Raw genomic sequence first — 18,231 nt, forward strand, 5'->3', positions numbered from 1 at the left:
AGAAGCCACCAAGATCACCGGTCCCCTGTGCTCTGCTATGCAACACAACACACGCCCTACCATGGGCCATGGAGGGAAAACGTAAAGAAAAGCCTCCTGTGGCCAGGACTGCACCAGAGCATCCAGGTCATCACTGCCGGCCTCTCGACGACTGTAAAACCAATTGGTCTTGTTCGTCGCTGTCGCCATGAGGTTGAACACTGGTGCCCTCCAGCGGTGTACTATGTACTCGAATGCTCTCCAGGAAAGAGACCACTCTCTGGAGTAGTGTCTGGCGTCTGCCTGAACATTGTCCATGCCTGCCACGTGAGCCGCGTATAGCGCTAACAGGTGTCTTTCTGCCCAGCAAAAGAGCAACCGAGCCTCAACACTCAAGGAGGGACTCCATGTGCTCCCCTGACAGTTGACTTAAGCCACCGCCGTGGCATTGGCTGAGAACACTCAGACAGCTCAATGACAGAGACAACTCTGGTAAGGCAAGAGGGCCAGACGAATTGCCCTCAGTTTCAGGTGATTGATTGATCACTAGCGCTCTGAGGGCACCCACCGGCCATACACCGAAACAGACATACAAAATGCCCCCAGCTGGAGAGACTCGCGTCCGTTGACAGAGTCACCCAAACTGAAATCTGGAGCAGAAGGCCCCTGGCCAGCAATAGGGGATGCCACCACCATGCCATGCTGCTGCACACCACTGCCATTCAAGGCAGGAGGGCAAGCAATAGGTCCCGCTGCGGATGCCACTGAAACAACAGAACCTCCTGCAAGGGATGCAGTCTGGCTTTGGCCCACAGAACTACACTGACCATTGCCACCTTGAGCTTCAGGACCTAGAGATACTGCCAGGCCATGGGGGTATGAGTGGTCAGAAGGTCTCTGATGACTTTCCAAATCTTCTCTTGATGGGACATGGGGAGGAACACTTCGTTCTGTCCCATGTGAAAGCGAACCCCCAGGTACTCCTAATCCTGGGTGGGCTCCACGTGACTCTTCTGAAGGTTGATCACCCAGCCCAGATTCTGCAGCAAGTGAACCACCTGCTGGACCACTGGATCCCCTTGGCCAAAGAGTGAGCCATGATCAGCTAATCGTCCAGATACGGATGGACCATGACACTCAGAGAGCAGAGATACGCTGCCACTACCACCATCACCTTGGTGAAGGTCTTGGGCATCGTCGCCAATCCAAAGGAAAGAGCCGCAAACTGAAAGTGCTGTTCCAGGAAGAGAAACCACAGAAACTTCCTGTGCACCGGAAAAATGTGGATATGAAGATACGCCTCCGTGAGATCCAGGAAGGCCAGAAACTCCCCCAGTGCCACTGAAGCAATGATGGAACGCACTGTCTCCATGCGAAAGCGGGGTACCTTCAGTGCCGCATTAACTGCTTTAAGATCTAGGATCGGTCTCCAATCTTCAAAGCCTTTCTTTGGAACAATAAAGTATATCTAGTATCTCCTGGAGCCTAAGTCGCCCTCTGGCACGGGCTCGATTGCCATAAGATACAACAGTCTGCGGACCGTAGCCTGCACCCGAAGCACCTTCTTGGGGCAGCCTGCAGAGGAATCAAGAAAGTATTCGGAGAAAGGATGGAGAAACTCCAATTTGAGCCCATTGCAGAGTACCTCAAAGACCCAGTGGTCGGACGTGATGGTCTCCCATTCCGCCAAAAAGGCCAACAGCTGCCCCCCAATGCACGGGAGAGGGGCTGGGGGCCTGGCATCAGAACTGTTTTTCTTAGAGGGAGATTCTAGACGTTTATTTGAGGACTGCTGATGGCCAGACCCCCCCCCCCCCGAATCGTGGCCTGGAAAACAAAGAGTACCTTCGCCCTAAGGAGTGAGAACTGGAGTACTGGTGAAGACGTCGAAACGGACGAAAATTAAAACACCTCGAACTCCTGGCGTGACATGACTTGTTTCCGGACAAAGCCTTGGGTTTGTGGTCTTGTACACTTGCCATAAGGTCATCCAGACCCTGGCCGAACAGAAGCTGTCCCTTAAAGGGCAACTTGCTCAAGGTGGACTTATAGGAGAAGTTCCCAGACCACTGCCTGATCCACAGCATCCTCTGGGTGGACACTGAAGAAGCACCCAGCTTGGCGAAAACTTTCTATATGTCAAATAACGCATCCGCCATATAATCTACCCTGGATATGAGAAATTCCATATCAAGCAGCACCATAGTATCAGGGTCATAGCGTAGTTTCGAGTGGCACGCCCAAGCATGAAAGGGCGAGGCTGTCGCCACCCTTACACCAACCACAGCTAAATCAAAAAGGTGTTTAAGGGTAAAATCCACACGTCTGTCCTGAACATCTTTCAGTACCATCCCTCCGTCAGTAGGGAGGGAAGTACGCTTCATAACCTGAGTCACATCTGAATTCACCTTTGGAGAAGCAAAGCGCTTGATAAAACCAACTGCCATGGGATAAAGCCTTGCCATGGACTGAGCGCATTTCAAGGGACCTTCTGGGTTATCCCAAATCTCTGCCAGGATACGAACCACATCAGGATTATCAGGATAGGAGGCATTCATGAGAGAACATTCCATCTGGACTAGCTGCAGCTTTAATTCCTGCAGAGATTCTGTAATGAGGTCCTCCAGATGAGCAGGTTTGAAGAACCTCCGTACTGTGGGATCAGCAGCCAGATTCCAGGACCCACACGGATCCTGACTGCGGAGCTCCAACAGATTTGCCACATATGTGGACGCCGCCAAAACACCCTGTGAAAGCAGACGTATCAAGAGAATGCCTGATGCAATCGCGGGCATCGCCCTTTTCCGCTCTGGGGTCTCCATCAGGAAACAAAGTGAAAGACTTGGGTCCAGCGGAGGCGCAGTCCCCACAGACAGCCCAGACATCAGTAGGGTGACCACAGGCATGGACTTCTTAACTAAGTATGCCTGATAAAGCATATTCACAAATTCCAGGGGAAAAGATCTCCCATGGCGAGAGCCGTCCTGTGTGCCAAAGACTTATGAGGCTTTTCTCTGGAACCGTGTTTGCATTTCACCGATACACTGTCAGCGCTCTCCCAAGAGCCCCCAGACACGATTTTCATGGAAATTGGGGCAGAAGGCTCAAGTAGAGTCTCCCTGGAGGTGGAAGGCACCGCATCAGTGCAAACTTCACCCCCTGTGGGCCACAGCACACGTGGAACACAGCTGTGCATCCGATAGCCATCCACAGCAAACAAGGCATGAATCTGTCCCATCCATAAGGAACTCCCTTGGCTGTACTGCCACGATGACCGATTGTACTGTCTCCATGTGAAAGTGACGAACGTGAAGAAACTGATTGACTCGTTTGAGATCCAACACGGGCTGGACCAACTCCCCTTTCTTGGAAGCACAAAATAAATGGAGTACCTGCCCTGGCCCCTTTGCTACAGGGGAACGGAAACCATCGCTCCAATGTCCAATAACACAAGCAGAGTTGATCACACAGATTCTGCCTTGTTTGCCCCGGAAAACGGAGATACTAAGGAAGAATCGGAGACGGGAGAGGAAAATTCTAACTTGTATTCCTCTCGAATGATATCCAAGACCCATTGATCAGACGTAATCTTGGCCCACTCTGGTAGGAAGAGCGACAGCCGCCCCCCTATACACCTGGCAGAGGGAGCCAAGACCCTGTCATTGGGAAGAACACAATGGCTGGGGACGGGCAGGCTGAGAGACAGTGGGCTTAAACGGATGAAAGGAACTCCTCTGCTGAAACTTCGGTTTAGCATTGTAAGAGAATCCACCAGCCAGACTGAAAGAGGATTTACCCAGACGATAACGCTTGACATCCCGTAAACACGGCCTGGAAGATAGAGACTTAAAAGAACCCTCCTGCAATCGCTGGGATTTAGAATCCCCCAAATCCTTTATCAATTTCTCCAAATCCTCGCCAAATAACAGACGGCCCTTAAAGGGAAGCCGAACAAGATATAACTTGGAAGCCCCATCAGCTGCCCATTGGCGAAGCCACAATGACCTATGAGAGATCACTGAGAGAGACATCTGTTTAGGCGACGCACAAACGATATCATACAATGCATCCGCCAAATAAGCCAAGCACGTCTCCACATCCGGAAACTCTGGAGGAATAGCCACTCCTGACTCCATCATGTTGTCTGCAAACTGCTGAATCCACTGAAGACACGCTTGGGCTGCATAGGAACTGCATACTGCAGCCTGCAAAGTCAATGCCATGATTACAAAGGACACCTTCAAGGAAGACTCGATTTTTCTATCTTGAGTGTCCTTCAGCATCACCCCACCTTCAACTGGTAAGGTAGATTTCTTGGTGACTGCAGCCACCAGAGCCACCTTTGGGAGCCTAAACCTTTCCAGCACATCCTGAGCTACCGGGTATAGCTAGCGCATGGCCTTCGCCACCCTGAGACCCACTACTGGCATGGACCATTGCACATCAATGAGGTCCTGCATGGCCTCATGAACAGGAAACATTTTCTGAGGTTTTCTGGTGCCCATCATGAGAGGGTTGGACGTTGCCACAGTCTGGGGCTTGTCCTGCAAAATATTAAGACTTTGAAGAGCCTTAGAGAGAAAGGAAGACAACTCCTCCCTATGAAATAGCCGAAACACTGTGGGATCACCTACCTCCCCCACCAGCGCCTCATCCAGCTCACCCTCCGACAACTCTGCAGCACTCGAATCCATCACAGGAGAAATAGAGAGATCAACGCCCAACATAGGACCCCCAGCCATTGCGGGACTCACCCTGCGACATTTTGCTGCCTACTGAATTAGACTCTCTGCCCCCTGAATCAGAAGAGCAGAGACTGGAGCCGCAACTTATAAAGGATCCCCACTGGGCAGAACATGACCCGTACTCTGCATAAGAAAGGCCCTGTGCAACAACAACACAAACTCAGGCGAAAATGGCACAGCTGGAGCTCCCGACAGCCCAGTAGGCCGCTCGCAGAGCTTCCTGACATTTGCAATCCCCTGAAACCGCCGGCACTCTGACCACCGGATCTGTGTGTTCGGACACTGCCACTGAGGCCAGCACAAAGAAAGGCACCGCTGAGAGTGAAGGGGAACTCGAGCACATGCCATCTACATGGGAAAGCAGCAGCGCCTCCAACACCATCATAGACTCCTCGCCTGCTCTGTCCGTGCAACCTGCCACACACAGCCCCGATGGTGTTCTGCACTTCCCACAGCATGAACACCGCTTGACCGATTCAGCCGCCATACTCCACACCAGCGCACAGCAATGATCAATACCTGACGCCAACTACACCACATACATCACAATACTGTGGTTCATACAGAAAAGCCAGCTATTAGTGATAGTTGAAGCCTGAACACTGTTATAGTAAATTACATCCAATACCAGAATGATTGGTCTCTGTATTTTGGGGGGGGGGTTTTGGTTGAGAAAGAAGAAACTACGAGAACCAAAAGACCCCTTAGTCCATAGGGAGAGGGTGGGGAAGGACCTGGAGATGGACCCAGGTGTAGTCTCCAAAGCTGCACCACTCAGCCAGACACCCCTATACCCACTGAAGAACTTAATCAATAGGAGCAACAGCCAGGAGACTCAATGAAGCCAGAAGCTAGAGCAATGGCAACCATCCACTATTGGAGATAAGAGCATATTGAATGGACAGTAGAAGTTCCATCCAGGAGGAGCACCAACAAATCAGTTCTCTATCTCCACCTGCTGGTAGATATGTGCTATCCCACTAGTCTCTGGATTCATCTGCTGCTGTTTCTAAGGAAGATGTATTATTGTAATTCTGTTTATAGAGATCTCCCACTATCTCAGATTAAAAGTCTTCAGACTTCACAAAATTGTGATGCACGTTTTCTTTTCAAAGCCTCCACACATGATCATATTTCCACCCTCCTCGCCTTCATGTTAGGTGGGGAACTCGCAACAGCCATTCAGAGCACGGAGCAGGAGTGCAGGAAGATCGCTCTTGCCCTGGTTCACCGCTGGACCACCAGGGATTTTAAAAGTACTCTTGTTACTAATCGGGGAGGTGGGAAGGAGGTGAGAGTTGTAGACTCGGTTGGCTGTCCCGACCCACTGTTGGACCACCAGGGCTTACAGTAGGCCCGGTGGAGGCCTGCAAGGCACTGGGAAAGAAGGGGGGGGCAGGGGGCAGAACCTGACAGGGCCTGGCAGGAAGTGAGGGAGACGGATGGATACAAAGTCTGGCGAGGCAGAACACTTGAATATAAAACCCCCAGTTTATATTCAAGTCAACCTTTTTTCCCTCCTTTTTTGGGTGAAAAGTTACCTTGGTTTATATTCAGATCGTTTTATATTTGAGTATGTACAGTACTAAAATCAGGCTGTTTCTAAAGATTATTTGTGCCTTTTAAAATTATCAGTGTGTGAGATAGATTTACATACAATGGAGGCAGTATGTGCAAATTTATCTCATGCCATATTCCTTGTGAATATCTTGAAAATCAGACTTGCTGTGCCCTAAGGACTGGGTTGAGAATTCTTGCTCTATTGGATATTCCCATTCCTTTCTTCCTCTCTAGTCCTTGAGGTTTTTTGTCCTTGGGTTTGGTTGGGTTTTTTTGTTTAAATCATGCTTATTAAATTTTAAAATATGAGCAGATACAACAATGCAACTCATTAAAAATAAAAGTTGCCATAATCAAAGAACAAGAAACAAGAAAAACAATAATACAATTGTTGGCAAAGAAATCTGCCAACCAGTCAATCACCCAACTCCCCCCCCCCACCCAAGGAATGTATGAAAGAATCACAAAAACTCAGTTCAGGGGAAACCAAGTAAAAGACAGCTGTGTGCATGCGGAGTCAAGGTGTCCAGAAACGGCTGCCAAAGGGTTGCAACACTTGCCCCTGTTTCTTTCCCAGTCTGACAAATGCATGGTCTCCATAGTCAAGAGATGAATCATGTAAGAGAGCCAGTGGTTGTAAGTAGGACGTAGGGGGCTTACCCAATGAAAGAGAAGGACTTTCATACCTGAGAGAATAGCCCTTCTAAGAAAGCCCTTAATACCTCTAGGTACAGGACTTTGAAGGTCAAACAGCCAAAACAAACTATAACTATTACAGTGTCATCTGGTTTGCCAGATACTGCCAACCCTGAAAAAAACAGCAGACCAAAAAGTGCGCACTAGAGGACAGTCCCAAAATATGTGGGACAGGTTGGCCCTAGGATGGCCACACTTCAGACAAGAGCCCACAGAGGCGATTGTTGCTCGAAACGTGCGCCAAGGCGCTATATATAAACTATAAAGAAACTTATAACCCATTTCAAAATATGGTTTTGTTTTGTTTTAAATGTTTTTACTCTCATGTCTCCTCCTTGTAAGGTTACCAAAACCTATTTGTCCAGTCAAGAAAATTATAGATTTTCCCCCCAACGCAGATAATAGTGTCACATCACACTGGGCCAATAAGTGAAATGTCATCTACACTGGACTTTGTTAGACAACTTTTACCTGAACATTGTTTTTATCGATGGTATATTTTAAAAGAAACTATTTGATAGAAAAGTTATTTCTATCTGCTGCTTTTTATTGTCCACACATTATTAATTTAACAGCCATCCTATTACTCACAGTCCCCAACCACCATCACTCAGTTGTATAGAGCGCAGGTAGCGGATCATCTCCTTTCTACAGGCCTCAGGCAGTGAGATCTTGGCAACATAGCAAGTAATGAGAAGACCTGGAACACAAGACAGAGCCTCTTAGGACAATCACAATGCTTCATCATTTCCAATACTGTCCCCACTGGTGATGAATTAGATATTCCTTTATGCTACACTTGCAGTCATTATTCCTAGAGGAATTCAGCATAATTGTATAATGCAGAATTTGAACTCCCATTGATTGCACATAGAGAATGACACGGGGAAAAAATTTGTCCCCGTTTCCGCAAGCTCGGCCCAGCCCCACCCTAGCCAAGCAAGCTCAGTCCCCAGCCCTGCAAGTTTGATCTCCAGCCCCGCAAACCATCTGACCCATCCGCACAAGCCTCAAATAGTTATGGTTTTATACGGAACTTATTTTATTAAAGTATAAAAAGAAACAATATTCTGTATAATTGTCATTTTATAAATCACAAATAATACAGAGCAAGGATCAACAAAACCCCTGTCTCCCCTCTCTTCTCCCTCACAAATATCCCCTCCACTATTAAGAAAACTGAAGTCAAATTACTACAGAATGCTACATAGAAAAATCAAGCTAACAGAATACTACAGTCACAAATGGAAGAATAGTGTTAGGGGAGCTCAACTAAGGCAACTACCCCCTGATCAGAGAGAGCCCAAAGCCAGCTGGAAGCTAAAAAAGCACAGCCTGGGCTTTGCAATCCCCAGTTATATCTAACACCAGCTCTAGCAAGATACATATTTCAAATTTGATATATTCTAATCACAAAATAGAAAATAAAATTATTTTTTTCTACCTTTTATTGTCTCATCATTTTATTCTTGTTGGTCTCTGACGCTGGTCTCGGTTTACTTTTGTCTTCTTTTAACTAATTTGCCAGGGTCTCCTGACCATTTGACATTTATTCTTTCTCCATGTTCACCATCCATCTTCTATGTCTGTGTATATATTGTTCCCCATGTTCAGGGTATCCCTTCTCTAGTATTTTCCCTGTGATCATCTCCCTGACTTCATCATCACTCCATTCTATGACCCCCTTCCCCCTGTGCACAGTATCACTCCTCTATATCCCCCTGTCCAGCATCTTCCTTCTGCATTCTTATTCTCCCCCATGTCTAGCCATAAGAACATAAGAATTACCGCTGCTGGGTCAGACCAGTGGTCCATCGTGCCCAGCAGTCCGCTTATGCGGCGGCCCCCAGATTAAAGACCAGTACCTACCTGCATTCGTTCTGGTTCAGCTGGAACTTGTCCAACCTTGTCTTGAATCCTTGGAAGGTGTTTTCCCTTATAACAGACTCCGTAAGAGCATTCCAGTTCTCTACCACTCTCTGGGTGAAGAAGAACTTCCTTACGTTTGTACAGAATCTATCCCCTTTCAATTTTAGAGAGTGCCCTCTTGTTCTCCCTACCTTGGAGAGGGTGAACAACCTATCTCTATTTACTAAGTCTATTCCCTTCAGTACCTTGAATGTTTTGATCATGTCCCCTCTCAGTCTCCTCTTTTCAAGGAAGAATAGGCCCAGCTTCTCTAATCTCTCACTGTACGGCAACTCCTCCAACCCCTTAACCATTTTAGTTGTTCTTCTCTGGACCCTTTCGAGTAGTACCATGTCCTTCTTCATGTACGGTGACCAGTGCTGGACGCAGTATTCCAGGTGAGGGCGTACCATGGCCCAGTACAGCAGCATGATAACCATCTCCGATCTGTTCATGATCTCTTTCTTAATCATTCCTAGCATTCTGTTCGCCTTTTTCGCCACCGCCGCACATTGCACAGACGGCTTCATCTTCTCTCTGTGTCCATATACCCTCCCATGCAGCATTTCCCTTGTTGTCCCTGTTCCTATGCTCCCATTCATTCCCATCTCCCTTGTTTTTGTATATCTTCTTGTGTCCATCTTCTCCCCTCTCTTACTCTCTTCACCAATGTGTCTCTCACACTCTCTTTTTTCCCTCCCCCCATTTTGTTCAATATTCCTTCATCCCCTTAGTTCAGCTTTTCTCTTTCCCTTTCCTTCTCTTTTTGCCTTCAGTCTCACCCTTGCATGGACATATTCCTATCTCTCTTTAGTCCCAAGCACCCCCCCCCCCCACACACACACTTTTCCATTTTTCTCGTCCCTGGCACATACTCCCACATTGTCCTGCTCCCCAAGACACACTTCCAACTTTCTCCCTTCCCTCTATCCCCTCCCTTCAGCGCCCAGGTGTGGGTCTGGCACTTCTCCCTTCTCTCCAGCTCCACTCCACCCACCACATGGGCCCAACACCTATTTCCCTTCTCCACCCAATCCCCATACCAGATCCAGTAACTGTCACCCTTCCCTTCAGCTCCAGCCTAGACCCAGTTACTGTTCCCCCAGCCCCAGACCAGATCCAGTAACTATCACCCTTCCCTTCAGCAGCTCAAGCAAATCCCTCCAAAACCCTTTCCTCCCTATCGCGGATCCAACAGCCCTTGTACCCTCCCTCATTGGCGGCAAAAAAAAAACCCACCACAACAGACCCATGACTCTCCTGGGTCAGCCCCTTTACACCTCTCAGGGCAGGCCTACCAGCTAGTTGGAAGCTTCCTGATGCAGCGCTGCAGGGAACCTTCCTACCGCCGAGTCCCTCCTTTTGATGTAACTTCCAGTTTCGCCAGAGTCGCGGGTTTTATTTTTTTGCTGCCATCAGTCAGGGAGCCATAGAGGGAGGGTACTAGGGCTGTTGAACCCAAAATAGGGAGGGAGGGGGGCTGCTGGACTCACCAGGGGGTCTGCTGCACCTGTGATCACTGACCGGGAGAGGTGGGAATGGAGGCAACTCGCAGAAGATTGTTTTACTGCAGGGACAAGGCCATTCACTGCTCTATGGGGCGGTGAATGGCCTTGTGCCCATACCCTTGGCAACCAGTTGATTTCTTCCCCAATTCCTGCAGGTTACCCACGGGATACAGTCACCGTGTCATTCTCTAATTGTACAGCAAGAAGCAGCAAACTACTGCACATTGGACCTAACTGTCTTCTACCATTCTAGGTTCAATTGCTCATTTAAACCATGTGGTTATACATAGTCCTGCATGGTTCAAATGAAAAAAATTGATAGCCTGCAGAAGTTTACAACAGTTCTCTGCAGCTAACAATTAAAACATATATTCAATAAAAGGAAGGAACTCTATAACATACAGGAAAGACCTATTCACTCATACAAGAGAAAAAACAGTGGCATGCCTTCTAAAAAAAATGCTCCATATAGCCCCTCGTATGTGAGAAACATTGTACTGCTTGTCCTTGGAGAAGTGGATTTTATTTGGGAGTTGGGGACTGGCCAGTTAGTGCCCCAGTGGGGGAAAGGCCACTTCTTTTTACAGCCCCATAATTTTATGAGGGATAGATAGAAGAAAAAGGTTACCAAAGAATAGGGTAAAAAAGGAGGAGGATAGGGGAAGAAGTGAGATAGAAAAAACTGCTGCTTGGTGATAAGGACATTGGAGGAGAAGAGAGAGAGAGAGAAAAAAAAGAGGTACACTCACCAGGAATGAAATGCACTAGGTATTCCTTCCCCCCCCCCCCCTTTTTAAAAATCAACTCACCAATTTAGTTAGGTTTTTTTTTTTGGGTCGGGGGGTTAAGGGCTGACAGCAGGAGTACAAGGTGAGTGCATTTTGTCCTTAGAGGAGCTGTTCAAGAACTTAGCCATAAGTATAATACACAAATAGCAATATACAGGGACTGAAGATACTAGAGACTGAAGCAAAATGCCTACTGTAGAGTCTAAATTTACGGGTCGGACCATGGGTCTTATTTAATTCTGTGAATATGAGGACAAAGTCTTTACTCAATCCATCATACCTGGAAGCAAGAAGAGTGGTCCCCCATAGTCTCCAGCCCAATGTCCATCCTCTGCCTGCAAGGCTGAATAAAACTTCATCCCTTTCAAAGCACTCTCATAAGCAGTCAATGCATCAGAAGCATCTGAAAATACGGTATTCTGAGAAGCAAAATAAATTAAAACATGACATTCAGCAAAGGTGGATTGCAGAATATTGCCATCCTGCAATCTTTCAAGGCCCAAGCCCATCCTCTAATCTCAAAAGCCATCCTCTAATCTCAAAAGTGATTCATGCACTAGGAACATTATATTTGTGTGTATATGAAAAATGAATGGAAGAAATTAAATTACAATTAGTACTATTATTATGGGAGTGAGGTCAGGGGTGGAGCTTGGGCAGGTCAGGGGTGAAGCTTTGAAGGGGGTACTTGGATGATATTTGTTAGACTTAGGGGGTACCTGGCTTGAAGAATTTGAGAAACACTGCACTATTCTAAAGGTTAAAACAGCAATCCATATATTTTCTATAACATAATTCTATTTGACTATTACCCATACACACATATTTTCATACCAATACAGTGGTGCCTCACACAACGAACTTAATTCGTTCCAGGAGCAAGTTTGTTATGCGAAAAGTTCGTTATGTGAAACGCGTTTTCCCATAACAATACATGTTAAAAAAAATAATTCGTTCTGCAGCATAAAATATGCTAAGATGACATAAAAAAAGATAAATTTGTCAAAATGGTGAAAATGGTGGTCTTGCTGAGGCCAAACTCTTTGACGAGGTCACACTGTTTTACCCCACATTCACTCCTTCTAATTATTTCCCGTTTCATTTCAACAGAAATCACCTTCCTGCTTTTTTTAGAAGCCATGATATATAAAAAATATTGAGTTTATCTTAAAAGGACGACTGTATACAGTGAGAGAGGGCAGTTAAGCGCAGTGACTAACGACTGCCTGCAGTGCCTGCGCGGAAGGATGCAATACATCGGCAGCTCGAGCGACTTCGTTGTGTGAAACGAAGTTCGTTGTGTGAAGTTCGTTGTGTGAAACGAAGTTCGTTGTGTGAATCAAGACATGAAGTTCGTTGTGTGCAGCGTTCGTTGTGCGAGGCGTTCGTTATGCGAGGCACCACTGTATTCATTTATTGGAGCTCCAACATCATTCACTTCATACACTCTGACAATATAATTATTATTAGAAAGCTTTTTAATTCTCTCATTGGTTTTATAAGAGCAGGACAAACAAAGGGAAAGCTAAGGGGAAAATTATGTTCAGTACTAGCACAAGGAAAAAGGGGAGAGGAGGTAAGCAGCCTATATAGCCAGAGAACAAAGAAAAAGTCTTAACTTTACCTCTACAAAGCAAATTTTTAAATGCATTTAGCCTTTCTTAAATCCAATTAACCAGCAAATCACACAATTATATAATATATATTCCTTATTCTCCCTCTCTCTATTATAGTCTTCCTGGTCTTTTGTTAACAATATTCTTCTTATTCAATCAAGTTTCTTTATTATTGTCCCAGGCAGTTTTTGCATAAGCCACTTACTCCATTCAGGTGTTTTCCATAACTGGCCTGATGGATACTTTTCTATCTAGTATACCTGGAAAATAGTGGACATGCATGTAACTGTATGTAGAAAGATCCACATTAGCCTAGGCCTTTCTTTATATGACAAGACCTGGCTTCCCTGGGACAATATTCTCTGCTATGTTAGCACCATCACACAGGAAGCTTACCATCCTATATATGACAGAGCTCAGTCTTTGCATTCTCTATCTCTGCCTGCTGGTGGATAGTCATAACTAGAGAATGACACGGTGTAACCCACCAAAACAGAAAGAAAAAATGAATGGTCACCGCAGGTACGGGACAAGGCCATTTACTACCCCATGGAGTGGTGAATGGCCTTGTCTCCGCAGTTAAGTAGTCACTGATTGTGCGGTCCAGCAGCCCCCTTCCTCACGATTGCCGACGTCTGGCCTCCCTCTCACATTTGCTGGCAAGTTTCATTTTTATCATCTCCGAGGCCCTGCCCGAGCCTTTAAGCAATTTGCGCGTAGCTGCTTAAAACTTCTCCTCTGACGCAACCAGAAACAGGAAGTCAGAGTTTAGGGTAGCCTCATGTGACTTGATGAAAGGCTAGGGCAGCTCAGAGACAATAAAAATTGTCAGTGAAGGTGAGGGGATGGGAGGGAGATGCCTGGACCGTGGTGATCGGGAGGGAGGGAAGTGGAGAGAGACGGGGAGGGAAGAGAGGAACAGACGCTGAAGTGAAATGGCTAGGAGAGAGTGGGGAACAGATGCTACATGAAAATGGCTCCCCATAGAATAACTTATAAAATCACACTCTTAACTTTCAAAGTGATCCAGAATAATCAACCTGATTTATTTAACATTTTAATTCCATATACTCCATCCAGGATACTCAGATCCCAGTCACAAAATTTACTCTCTATTCCATCCTCCGAATTTTGAGCATCACCTGTACGACTAATTTTGCAGTCACTGCACCAACCATTTGGAATGCCATACCTAGTGAACTACGTAACAAAAACTCTCTTGATAACTTTAAAGGAAAACTGAAAACCTAGCTCTAGTATTTCAGATGAGATGATAGATTTCTACCCCTCTATCCTCCCGTTTATGTCAGTCTTGTTAGTCTCTCGTTTGTCTCCCCTGTTTTCAGTGCTATACTTGTTAAAAATGTTTTTTTTTAAATGTAAACTGCCTAGAAGTATGATAGGTGGCATATCAAATTTTTAATAAAACTTGAAAACTTAAACTTGAGAGAGAGAGGGGAACACGCTGGAAGGAAGTGGAAGATAGGGGGGAACGGGGAGGAGCAGACGCTGAAGAGAAATGGCTAGGAAAGAGTGGGGAGCAGATGCTGCATGGAAATGGGTTGGAGAGAGAGGGGGAGCACATGCTGCATGTTAGTGGGTAGGAGAAGATACTGCATGTTGGTAGGAGATAGAGGGAAGAAGACGCTGAAGGAAAGTAGGGAGGGTAGAGAGTGGAACAAATGCTGAAGGGTTGTGGGGAGGAGAGAGGGGAGCACATACTGGATGGAAGGAGGGGATAAAGAAAAAAGGGCACATGCTGGATTGGGGAGATAGATACCAGATCTGAAGGGAGGAAAGGAGGCGAGAGATGCTAAAAACCACCTGGGGAAGAGAAGGAAAGAAGACAGAGATGCCAGAATATGGGGGGAGCGGAGGGAAGAAGATGGGTGCCTGACCAATGGTGTGGGAGAGAGGTTGGAAGGAGAGATGGAAGGGAGAAGCACAGTAACACAGCAGATACCATATGGAAGAGGCAGAGAGAAACACAAGCGATGTGGGGGCCTAGCAATAATATACAAAAACTCTTACATCACTGAGTCAGACTCAGCAAACCACCCAATTGCCTGCAAACTTGAAGACAAGCCCAACTCCACTTTTTTTTTTTTCCAATTATCTTTATTAACAATTGCAAAGGGAACAGTTCTTGTCCAGTGCACTTTTTGTTGTTATAGTTTTCAAGTGCTGTTTTTCTGGCTGATCTGTTTTTATTCAGCCCAACTCCACTTTTAACAATACTGGAATCCTATTGGATCTACAGAACCCCCCAACTCTCAACCATGTTTCATCCACAAAATGATAGAAATAATAACGAACCTGGCATGCCAACATACCAAACTGCTCATCTTCGAAGATGTCAACCTCCCTCTCAAATCTGCCGAGAACAAGGATGTCTCCAAACTCCAAACTCTGCTTGAAGACTGCGAAATCACTGTCATATCCTCGGGTCCCACACACGAAAAAGGACATACACACCATCTGCCCCCGCTAATCTTACAACCAACATCAAATGGACTTCAGTTCCATGGACACTGAATCATTGAGATCTGAAAAACAACTATGCAGGCAACTGGAAAGGAAAAGGCAGGAAAGTAGAGCACAAGAACATAGAACACAATGGTGAGTGGCAATAAACAACTACAAATCCAACACAGCAGAGGCCGAGAAAAACTACTATGCCAGCAAATTAGGTGCTAAAAAGCTAGACAATAAAAAACTGTTTCACCTGGTACGACAGTGTACAACCCCATCGAATCAAGAATCCAAGGGACACCTCAGCATAATTACTGCTCAAGAACTAGCAGACTTCTTTCTCAACAAGATCAAAACTGTTCAATCCGCAGTAATCAATACAACCACCACTTTCCCGACGCATCTCAATACTCCATTGAACCTACCAAAGCAGACCAAATCTGGGCTTCATTTGCCAACCTATCCACCCTGACACAAAAAAACGAATATCCAAACTGACCATGTGCTGCAGCTCCCTGGACAACTGCCCCCCTATCTCCTCACTGCCGCACCTGAACAAATCACCAACCTCCTCAATAGCTCCCTAAACCAAATCCACCTGTCAGAAACAATGGGAAAAATAGCACTCACCCCATACCAAAATCACCAAAGGCAGACCTCTCCTCTGCCGCTAACTACAGACCCATTGCTGGCATTCCCATTCTAAGAACATAAGAACATAAGAACTGCCTTCTCCGGATCAGACCTTCGGTCCATCAAGTCCGGCGATCCGCACACGCGGAGGCCCTGCCAGGTGTACACCTGGCTTAATTTATAGTCCACCATATCCTTATATGCCTCTCTTAAGGAGATATGCATCTAGTTTGCTCTTGAAGCCTAGGACGGTCGATTCCGTCATAATCTCCTCTGGGAGGGCATTCCAGGTGTCAACCACTCTCTGAGTGAAGCAGAACTTCCTGACATTAGTCCTGAACCTGTCCCCCCTTAGCTTCATTACATGTCCTCTAGTCCGTGTCAAATTGGACAATGTAAATAATCTTCTCTGCTCTATTTTGTCGATTCCTTTCAGTATTTTGAAGGTCTCGATCATATCCCCACGCAGTCTCCTTTTCTCAAGGGAGAACAATCCTAGTGTTATAAGTCTGTCCTCGTATTCCAGTTTCTCCATACCCTTCACCAGTTTTGTTGCTCGTCTCTGCACCCTCTCCAGCAGTTTTATATCCTTCTTTAGGTAGGGAGACCAATGTTGGATGCAGTATTCCAAGTGTGGTCTGACCATTGCCCTATAAAGCGGCATTATAACTTTCTCCGATCTACTCGAGATTCCTTTCTTTATCATGCCCAACATTCTATTTGCCTTCTTTGCCGCTGCCGCGCATTGCGCCGACGGCTTCAGGGTCCTATCTATCAGTACACCCAGGTCCTTTTCTTGTTCACTCTTCCCCAGAGTTGCACCTGACATTGTATACTCGTATTCCTTATTTTTATTGCCTAAATGCATTACCATTGAGACCCATGTGAGTAAATAACCCACAACCTACATTGAGCAGCATTTATGTCTCCACCCGTTCCAATTTGGATTCCGTCAACACAGCACAGAGCTTCTCCTCCTCACCCTAATCACAAAAACCAAGCAACTGCTCAGCACAGGACGTCAAGCAATATTCTTCCAATTTGACATCTCTGCAGCCTTTGATTCAGTGAACCACCACCTACTACAAACAAAGCTGTCAGAAATTGGCATAGCAGGCATAGTGCTAAAATGGTTCTCTGATTACCTACAAAACAGAGAATGCATCGTTAGAAAGAACTGCGATGCCTCCATTCCCTGGAAGGCCTTCTGCAGCGTGCCTTAAGGCTCCCCACTCTCCTATTCAACATTTTCATGAGTTCTCTTGGAAACATCCAATTTGAAGATGAGAGCTTAATGTCCTACGCAGATGACATCTTTCTCCTTATACCCACAAACAACAATCAATCGGACATCTCCAATAAAATCTCTCGCTATATAGAAAGAATCCAAAACTGGGCAACGGTCAACAAACTAAAATTGAACACAACTAAAACCAAAGTTCTGTACTTCCAAACGACCCAACAGACGGCACCTACAAGAATCACCCTTCAATCGGGCAAAACCCTCTCTATAGATGAAACCTCTAAAGACCTTGGATGCATTTTAGACTCCACACTTACCATGGAACCCCAAATCTCTGAAAGATATCCCTCTTCACCTTGAGACAGTTAAGACTAATCAGACTGTATTTTCACCAACACCGCTTTGCCTCAATTGTACAACTGATACTACCACAGCAACTCCACCTACATGCGAATCAACACCACCCTGATCCATAAAATGCAATTCATCCAAAACACGGCTGTAAGACTAATTTTCAACCTGAGAAAATACGACTTGGTCACAGCCTTCGCCAAACAACTACACTGGCTACCCATCTCATCACGAATAACATTCAAAGTATCATGCATCATTCACTGCATACTTCATGGAAACTCAGCGGTTCCGCTAATCCAACTCTTCTCAATGGCATGGTCCACTTCTTGCAGAACCCTCAAAGGATGCTACTAAATCTCCCATCCACAAAAAATCTTCAATACAAACGTATTTTCCTCTCCATGCTCACCTTTCTAGGAATAAAAATTTGGAATGACCTCACAAATGACCAGAACAGAATCTAGCTACACCATATTTCAGAAAAAACTGAAAACCCATCTTTCCATTCCCCTTCTCTCTCTCCCCTCTCCTCCCTCTCCTCCTCCCGACCCTTCTCCCCTCTCTTTATGTTGCCATGAGACTGTATAGGTATGTGCGACGCACAAATAGAAGATTAGAAGGCAAGCAATAGATGGAAGGAAGAGAATGACGAGAGGATGAGGAAAGCAGAAACCAGACAAAGGTAGAAAAAAATTTATATTTCTTTTCATTTTGCTTTAGGATAAAGTA

General features: G+C 46.0%; 1 protein-coding gene across 6 annotated transcripts in view; it reads right to left on the reverse strand.

The window, feature by feature from the left end:
- LSS (lanosterol synthase) overlaps positions 1–18,231 on the reverse strand; it is a 375,740-nt gene that overhangs the window by 316,502 nt on the left and 41,007 nt on the right. For all 6 annotated transcript variants that reach the window (XM_033947192.1, XM_033947191.1, XM_033947187.1 and 3 more), the window contains exons 3-4: positions 11,465–11,603; positions 7,572–7,680 (exon numbers count right to left, since the gene is read on the reverse strand). In XM_033947192.1, the coding sequence (XP_033803083.1) occupies positions 7,572–7,680; positions 11,465–11,603 (248 nt within the window). The remainder of the gene's footprint in view (positions 1–7,571; positions 7,681–11,464; positions 11,604–18,231) is intronic.

The sequence above is a fragment of the Geotrypetes seraphini genome, chromosome 5, assembly GCF_902459505.1.
Source record: "Geotrypetes seraphini chromosome 5, aGeoSer1.1, whole genome shotgun sequence".
NCBI lineage: Eukaryota > Metazoa > Chordata > Amphibia > Gymnophiona > Dermophiidae > Geotrypetes > Geotrypetes seraphini.